This window comes from Ixodes scapularis, unplaced genomic scaffold (genome assembly GCF_016920785.2).
Source record: "Ixodes scapularis isolate PalLabHiFi unplaced genomic scaffold, ASM1692078v2 PGA_scaffold8__174_contigs__length_109621045, whole genome shotgun sequence".
Taxonomy (NCBI): domain Eukaryota; kingdom Metazoa; phylum Arthropoda; class Arachnida; order Ixodida; family Ixodidae; genus Ixodes; species Ixodes scapularis.
The window spans coordinates 100,005,288-100,014,272 of NW_024609883.1; the positions used below are offsets into that span (position 1 = coordinate 100,005,288).

The following is an 8,985-nucleotide window of genomic DNA, read 5'->3' on the forward strand; positions in this document are numbered from 1 at the left end:
CAAACAGCTGAAAACGAAACTCGATGCTTCTGCCGTCTAGCGGGTTAAAACTTTTGGCATCTCGAAATTTGCCTATGGACGAGGATACTAAAAGTTGGCGCTTCCTTTTCCGGCCCAAGTGCTCAAGGTAGTGTACGAATGCCATATCGTTTGACGTTGTAATAATTAAAAATTGTATAATTTAACCATCCTCGCATAGAAATAACTACATAGAAAGGAGGCGAGAGCAAGCTTTTATAAGGTTTGTCGTTCACTTTATTGGCAGACTGCGTATTTTCTCAGATTAGGACCGATTACGGTTGGGATGCATGCACCGATCAATCCGTCTCGCTTGTGATCCGTGCAGTTTAAACAAAGTGCTGACAGTGGTTGTTCGCGTTATTCGGCGAGTCAAAAGCGCTAGCTTAGTTTCTTTCGCTAGCGAACGAAGTTTCGACTTCCTTTCGTTGTTACCGCAAACTTTCCGGCGTTGTCGGAGCAAAGTTTTGCGCGTGACAACGCTTCAAGTTTGCTCGAAAGTCGTAAAGGACAACAAGCGGCGTCTCTGCTGTTCCAGATGTACTCGGCCAACGCCAAGATAGTGAAGCCCAGAGTGGAAAACAGAAAAACCAAACCTGGCACCGAAAAACGGGAGGAGATCACGAAGCTGGAGGAATCGGTCAGCCAGGTAAGTTTGTCGTCGCCTTTCTTTGCAGTCCGGCGCCGACGTGATTCGCGTTTCAGTTGTCGCATGGCTACTAAACGAAAACCGCGATGACAGCTTGGGGTTTTGTGTGTGTGTGATCGCAGGCCTTACTCGAGCTCGAGATGAACAGCGACCTAAAGGCGCAGCTCAGAGAGCTGCACTTCGTCGGCGCCAAGGAAGTCGAAGTCAAAGACAAAAAGGTGAGTGATTATTCCTTTTTTTTTTTTTAGTATGTAGTGTGTATTGTCACGCACCAACTACGAAACCTGGACTAAAGCTGCACCTCCCAAAAAGTGCTTACTGCAGGCCTGCTTTTGTCAGATGTTGGAAAGCTTGGAAGATAGCATCTCAATCTGCACTTAAATTGAGGAACATGTTAGTTTATTAAATGCGGCATGTAAGTTCCAAACGTTTGGGTGGAACAGTGGAGCTACCCTGTCTATGTAGAGATGCAGATACAAATGAGACGAAAATACGGAACAAAGCAAGATTTCTCCGAAAAACCTTTTATTCACTATCTGAAAACCAGCAGGTAGTTCACGGGCCAGTGGAGGAGCAGACCAGGTGTCTTGTGTCTTAGTTGAACAAGGATGTTAACTGATTCGTAGACGGGCTTTCCTCTGTCCCCCATGGGTTTGCTTTTTCCACCAGTGATGTGCTGCACTGCAAAACGTGGCACGGTTCTGGTAGCTTCTGCTTCTAAACAGTCAGACGTGCATATAGATACTAGGTCAGCTAATTCAAGTGGGTCAGAGTTTGGAGAGAGGAAAACCATTATGTTCATTGTAGGGTTAGCGTCGCGTCCCTTTGTGACACTGAGTGGGTTCCGTCAGGTTGTTTATGTGATTAACTGGAAAAGATGATTCAGTTCCCCACTGCTGTGGTGCTGGAATCCACAGCATTGTTGTTGAGTACGGAAAACCTTAAAAAGTTTAGACCGATCTAACGTCTATTTCATGTAAAAGTTGCTGGGCCATTAAAATGTAGCTTTTCTTACTGTTGAGTTGACCACTTGTATTGACAATTCCCGCTAATGGACATCATAGCCCTGCACTTTTCGAAGCATGGCACCTATCATAATTATCAACCTGCCATTTATTGCATTTTACGTTAGAGCCAACTGGACGACAAGGCACTATAGTAAGTTACAGGTCAAGAAGGTAGCGGCAAATGCCCCTCAAAGGGATTCGTATATCCCTCCGCATCCAATAGCGTCCCATGTCGTTTCCGTGGTGTCACGGCCAACACAGAAGGAGGGACTTGCCTTCCTGTAAATATTTGCCTTATATTTTGACTTTCACTTAGCGTTGTGCAAGCCACGAGAGGGAGATTAGTTTTCCCCCTCCAATGGAAGCAAATACGACTTTCGAGGGTTTGGTTCCCCCTCCGATGGATACAAAGGCAACTTTCAGGGGCTCGGTTCCCTCTCTGATGAATACCAAGGTCGCTTTCTTAGAAAGGGGGAGTCAGAGACAAGTTGGCATCACTCTGTAGCCAATATATGTCCATTGAAGCGGTACAAGGGGCATTTCCTGTGAACTCTTCTTTCGACTCCGGAGGGATTCGAAACGGGTGCATCACGCTTGTGGGAGGAGCTTCTCTTACCTTCTTGACTTGTAACCGTCTGTAGTAATGCCCAAACCCAGAGTTCTGGTACTGACAGCGCTAGGCATCATTTGCAGAGACTACTGGTCACATTTTTTATTTTCAGGTTTTTCATATTGCAATTTGCATACCCTGTGCAGATGTGAAGGTCAGGGTAGATTTGGAAAGGTAGTAGTCGCTTTTACACTGCTAGCAATTGCTGATTGGCAAACTCGTCTGCATGTAGACGGCTTGTGTTCAGGCTGGGAAGCTGGAGCTGTTACACCCTAAAATATGAAGCATGCACCCAGGTCAACATAAGCAAATGTGAAAACTAAACAGGATGTGTCAAATGCTCGTCCCAGCGAACTTCTGAACCCACCTATTTGACAGAGGATCCCCTCCCTGTCAACCACTTCTACTAAGCACCCCGGTGCAAAGCAGTGAAGCCCATCCTATCAATGCCGCTTCAGCATTTTTTGCTCTTGGTTGTGACAAAGCGCCCATCTGTTGTTGTTTTTTTTTGTTTCTTTTTATAGCATTATCTTATTTTTGGGTGGCCGCTTATACCTGCCAAGTTTTACGATTTTATAGTAAAATGCCTGTTTTCCAGCGCTTTCTTAGGGTTATCGTATTGACAACAATATTTGTACAATTTTTCTGATCCTGTGTAGAAAAAAATGTATAGTTGGTTACAAGTCAAGAAGGTAGGAGAAGCTCCTCGCACAAGCGTGATGCGCCCGTTTCAAATCTCTCCGCAGTCGGAAGAAGAGTTCATTGGAAACGCTCCTTGTTTCGCTTCAATGGATTCCAACTTGTCTCCGATCCCACTTTTTAAGAAAGCGAGCTTTGTATTCATTGGAGGGGGAACCGAACCCCTGAAAGCAGCCTTTGTATTCATCGGAGGGGGAAGATAATCCCCGAAAGTCGTATTTGTTTCCATCGGAGGGGGAAAACTCTAGTCTCCCCCTCGTGGCTTCCACAATGCTAAGTCGAAGTCGAAAGATAAAGCAAATACGTACAGAAAGGCAAAACCCTCCTCGCGCGTTGGCCGCGACATCACGGAAACGATAGGACGCTATTGGATGCGGAGGTGGCGGAGGGATATATGATTTCCTTTGAGGGGCATTTGTCCCTACCTTCTTAACCTGTAACCGACTATAGTAAATTGTTTTTGCTTGAGCTGCATCTCGCCAGTTTGCTATTCGGTGTTGGCAAAACTGATACATACGTCGACTTGTATGCTAGGCGCACAAGCTACCGCTCTTTATAAGGGGTATAGCCGCTAATATCCATCCATCCAAATTCAAAATAACTTTCTGTTTATCTCCTTTGTTGTGGCAACTTTGGTTGTGGTGCACGTCATGCGTTGTGTTACCAGAACTTTTGCGCATGATCCCTTGACACCACTATTACATCAAGATGTTGGGGAAAAAAATACTCTCCAGTGTTTATTCCCAGCTATTCAACCGGCTTTCCATTTATCGAGACGTTGTGCAAGGGCGAGAGGTACTCATTTTGTAGTCTGTGCCGCTGCGAGGTCAACATTTCACACGCTGGTCGCCAAAGCATTCTGTGTCATCTCAGCATGAAAAAGCACAAGAACTGCAAAACTAGTTGAAACCAATGAGAAGCTTGGAGGATACTTTAGCCGATCAACGAATCAGGACACTACCCAAATGCCTTTTACGGCTTTTTTTTTTTTTTTTTTTTTTTTGTTGAACCCAACATGCCGTTCATGGAGACTGATAATGCCGGAGACTTCTTTCGGAAAACGTTCCTGTCTCAAAGGAAGCTACAAACTAAAATTGGTGCTCGAACCAAGACAACTGCGATAGTGAAGGGAATGGCTGAAAGAGATTGGCGGTTTTGTTAGTAGTAGTCACGTTTTGTGACGAAGTTTTGAAGAATAAAAGAGTTTTCATATTTCTTAGCATAATTGTAGTATTCTTTGGCATCCCCTGTAGTATTTTGAGCATTGTAGGGTTGGCAGGTCTGGCGCCTGCTTTGTATTTTTCAATAGTTCAGTTCCAGTGCCAATGGGGTGTGTATTTGCAAGTGCGAGCGGCCTAGTGATGAAATATACGTGAAGGATGACAACCGTGATCGCATTCACGTCAGTCACTCTAATTTTTTTCTGAAGGCTGCGTCGACAAGGTGTTTGGTTCGCAGACAAAGCGTTTCTGCAGTGCATCTGCCGAGGTAGCTGAAGGTCGACTTGCGCTTTTCGTCGGGTTGCAACGTCTTTTTCGCTCGGTGCAGGCGATCCTGGTGTACGTGCCGGTGCCGCTGCTGAAGAAGTACCAGAAGATCCAGGCCCGGCTGGTGCGCGAGCTGGAGAAGAAGTTCAGCGGCCAGCACGTGGTGTTCCTCGCGAGGCGGGTGGTGCTGGCCAAGCCGACGCGCAAGTCGCGCCAGACGCAGAAGCGGCCCCGGTCGCGCACCCTGACGGCGGTGCACGACGCCCTGCTCGAGGACCTCGTGTTCCCGGCCGAGATTGTGGGCAAGCGGGTGCGAGTGCGCCTAGACGCCTCCCGCCTCATCAAGGTGCACCTGGAGCGCTCCCAGCAGACCAACATCGAGCACAAGGTCTCTTTGCTCGTCCTCCCTTCCTCTTTGTCTGCCTGTCCGTCCTCCCTCCCTCTTGTCCATTTAGTCCTCCCCTTTGTTTTCCTGTTCATCTTTCGTCCATCCATCCTCCCTTCCTCTTTCTTTTTCCATCCATCTTTAGGGATTGAGCTGTACCATTGTGCCTGGAATGTTCCTACAACTGGTGTGTTTACTGTCTCTTATGTCGTTTCCCTCTTTGTCTGTCTGTTGATGTCAAAACTTTGGTGCTGTGGTCTATTGCATTTCTGGTGATGGTACAGTGGCAGAAGTGGATATTGCAGACGTTTTCTCAGCTGTAGTTCGCTCTGTACGCATTGAAGACACGTCTGCGTTCGCTAGCCTTTTTCTTTTTGCTGGTGCTTGTACAGTGAACCACCAGTATTTTCACGTTTCATTGCATAGTGGCTTCTCTGACAATGTATTTTGCTGATATTTGCAGCACAAAACGCTAAGCTTGTTTGTCCAAGGCGGATTCCTGTCACTGTGGCTGTCCTACTCTCATCAGCTGATGAATGGGGTTTTCCTTGTTGATATGGGTGCCTGATGACTGGGCCATATTACTTCAGTTTTGGTATCTGAATCCAAATGCTTGTTTTGGTTGCGCGTTATTGACAGGCAATTGGTTGGGATATCTGGTATGTACAGCGGGGTCCCGAATCTATGTAAAGCCTTTAAAGGGATACTTCAACGAAATTTGAAATATTCCCGTTGTGTTCAAAAATAGGTTGAATATGATCCACAATATCCGTAAATAACAATTGCACGTTTGTATTTTGAGCCTGGTGGCTGCATTTATCGTTATAAACGGCCCACTCTGGCAAGCGCTCGGAGAAGGCCCAGCGGAGATCACGTGACGTCCAACGCAATCGTGACGTAGGTCGTCTCAGGATGAGCAAAGCTAGGGCGAGGCTGACATCGTGAGGATGGCCTAGTCCTTTTAGCGAAGCGGCTGCCTTTGTACGAATTTTGAGTGTTGGGTTACTCTTCTGTAATCTTGTGGGGGGACAATAGCGACTTCTGCGACACACAAAAGGCATTCTCGGGACACAAAAGGCATTCTCGGGAAAAGGGGAGTTCCTCCTGCCCCTCTTCTCTCGTCGTGGCCGGAGGCGAGACAACCTCCGTCACTAGATGTCAAGGTTCCTAGACGGGCATTACAAGCGAGGCGTTAGCAACATCCACAAGGTGCTCTTTGCTAATCGTTTAATTCGTTTTAAAATTCATTTTCGAGACTTTTCGAACAAGATATTGGTATGTTCAATGTGGTGCTGCTCCTTTGAACACATGTAGACCAAAAAATGAGTGCCGAAATTTCGTCATAGTATCCCTTTAAGTGACCACATAAATCGGTTTGGTTACATATTGTGCCATGATTTACAAGAGAGGTGCCTGAAGGTGGTGGAAGCATCGCATCCTAATTTCAAATTTGCCCGAGTAAGAAGTAAAAAAAAAAAAAAAAGACTAGCTGGTATTGGTTTTTTCTAGCTATGGCACCCGTCTGCTAATCACACACTCTGACTGGCGCAGCAACTGATAAATGGCGGCGGCGGCAGTTTACGGCTGCAGGCGACCTGTAACTGAAATTACTGGACGAACTATCGGTCTTATTATTTTTGTGTTCATTTTTATTGCATACACAAACAAAATCATGCAATCATTATAGCACGGAAAAAGTGCACCAATAAGATTAGAAAAGGTGTGCTTTTGGCGCAACCGGGCGGGTGCTGAGGTGCCGTAAACCGCCGGGGCCAGTCGGTTGCTCCAGTTGGAGGGTGTGCGGTTAGCAGGCAGTTGGACACGTCCTTGCTTCCAGCACGGGCTCCGTGCCTTTTGCTGTGCATGGCGGAACAACTGAAGCTCCTCCATTCCTTTTGTCAGTGTCTGTAGTAGATGAAAACTAGCTCTTGAGGTGGTGTGCCATTATTGTTGTTAGTGTATGTGGTGTGGCCTCTCATGATGAAAAATCAATCCTAGAATGACGCACACGTGATTCTAACTCGAGACACTCTAATTTTTTTCTGACGGCCACATACGAAAGAAGGCCTTCGGTGCTTGGCCTTTCTGGCATGACTGCTAATGCGTGGGGCTGGTTTCCTATCTTTGCAGCTGGATACTTTCTCGGCAGTGTACAAGAACCTCACTGGCAAGGAGGTGACATTCGAATTCCGTGACCCTCCCTTCTAAAAACTGGGGACTGTTAATAAATGAAGGTCATACTGGATGGGCATGCGCGTCTCCTTTGCCTTTTTTTCTTTTCTGTTGTATATTCATTTTGGGATCAAAATTCACCTTGATCGAAAAGCTAGTGTTAACTACTAACTAATTGGCAAAACATGTTTTAAGAAAAGCAATACTGCACTAAAAAAGAAATAAGTTGAACCTTAGTTTGGTTTTTGGCTATAGTTTTAGTTTAGCTTTAGTTCATTGCTCTCTGAAACTTTAAATGAGTTTTATTGCAAATAGTGCAATTGGCCTCGGTGCAAACAAAGGCGCAAATGTGCGTGCCTAGCTCAGCAGAATGCTGTTGCAAATAGATGGCACTTTGTGTCTGCCTAGCTCAGCAGAGCCCTTTGCAAATAGAAGGCACTTTTCATTTTATACCAACTAGTGTTTACGAACAAACCAAAGTGCCCCATCAGACGCCACCGGCGCCGCACATGCGCGATAGGGGGGTGGGCAAGAAGCTCGCTGTTGCCCATAGAGAAACCATTGAAATGCAATGTTATCGGCGTCGGTGTGAGTCCCCCTGCCCTCTTTCGCGTTCGAGTTGTTGATTCTTTGCTTCCTGGCAATGCCTGACTACTTGCGTCCTCAGCGAAATTAGCAAGGCCCGTTACACCGCCAAACTTCGCTTGAATCATCTGACATGCGGCGATTCATTCCGTGTGGATGCTGCAGAATGTACGCTAAAGCCCGATTCGCATGATGAGATTTCGCTTCGCAATTTTAAGTCGCGACGTCGTTCGGGCTGGAAAAGCGTGAACTGTAGCTGAGATGGTCGGCGTCGATACTGAAAATTGCAAGCAGAATCGGACCATGTGAATCGGGCATAACAAGTCGGTGATGGCCACTGGTAACAATGATCATCTTGTGTCTACTGTTTACATCGAGCCTGCTTCCCTACCTTCAAACTTTAGCCTTATGAGGCCTGCATTGACTTGTCACAAGTACCGGGCCCACGTTGGTCTACGGGCCGGTGTAATCTGAAAATGCAGACGACAAGCAGAAACATTTGAAAGAGCAGACGACAGTTCGAACGATCAGGCGGCCGTTTGAACTTGAAGACTCTGAACGTGGTCCATACAACAAGACTCTCCCGGCGTTCATGTTGGAACAAAAATCTGATGACCCCAAGTATCCGTGAATTCAACCCAAAGTGCTTCCTGCCCAAGCAATCTTGGTACGACGACGTCTGGATTTCCCTTTCCACGGCACATATCCACATTCTCGGACGAACCGAGCACATGAAAACTGTGCTTCAAACCTTCCTCCACTCTTTTGGTACAGCCCCAGTCGCGGCGTTTTGACAAGAAAACTGTTATTTGTTTGCTTCCTTTCAAAACAACGCAGTAACACCGTAACACCAGTAACACGTCTCGCATGGGGATTTCCGCCCACAGCTCCAGACCAGAAGTGCGCCTGACGCGCCACCACCGCGCCGTGACGTAACAGAGATGAGTTAGTGTCAACGTTACTAGATTACCTCAGTAGTGGAACTCAAGCAGAAGGGGGTACCCCCCCTCACTCATTTCAATCCGCCAAGTGTCGTTCGAAGCGCCATCTAGATTTTCGTTTCATAACTGCGTTCCAAAGAGCAGAGATGAAGCGCCATCTAGACGCCGTGCTTTGAAACGTACATAGCGGTTAGTTATTAGATTGGCTCAGTTACGGAACTGCTCATAGACGCTGCATGCACGAACAATACCCCCCTCACTCACCACGACTCGCCAAGCGTTGCTCGACACGCTGCCGGACAGCTGCTTTGCTAACTTCAGCGTGTTCTATGGGAATTGGGTCGGGATCGCTGGGATTGCTGGGACGGCGTCTAGATGGCGCTTCATCTCTGCTCTTTGGAACGCACAGTTATGAAACGAAAATCTAGATGG

At 46.9% G+C, this 8,985-nt stretch overlaps 1 protein-coding gene across 2 annotated transcripts; it reads left to right on the top strand.

The window, feature by feature from the left end:
* Positions 1 to 79: 79 nt before the first annotated feature.
* On the top strand, positions 80 to 7,100 carry LOC115310369 (40S ribosomal protein S7). 2 transcript variants are annotated; one of them, XM_029968714.4, is made up of 5 exons: positions 80 to 127; positions 557 to 667; positions 790 to 885; positions 4,532 to 4,858; positions 6,986 to 7,100. In XM_029968714.4, the coding sequence occupies exons 2-5, from the start codon at positions 557 to 559 to the stop codon at positions 7,061 to 7,063; spliced, it is 612 nt and encodes a 203-aa protein (XP_029824574.1). In that variant the 5' UTR covers positions 80 to 127; the 3' UTR covers positions 7,064 to 7,100. The 2 variants fall into 2 exon arrangements, with proteins under 2 accessions (XP_029824574.1, XP_029824573.1); XM_029968713.4 differs by having other exon boundaries at positions 83 to 241.
* The last annotated feature ends 1,885 nt before the right edge of the window (positions 7,101 to 8,985 follow it).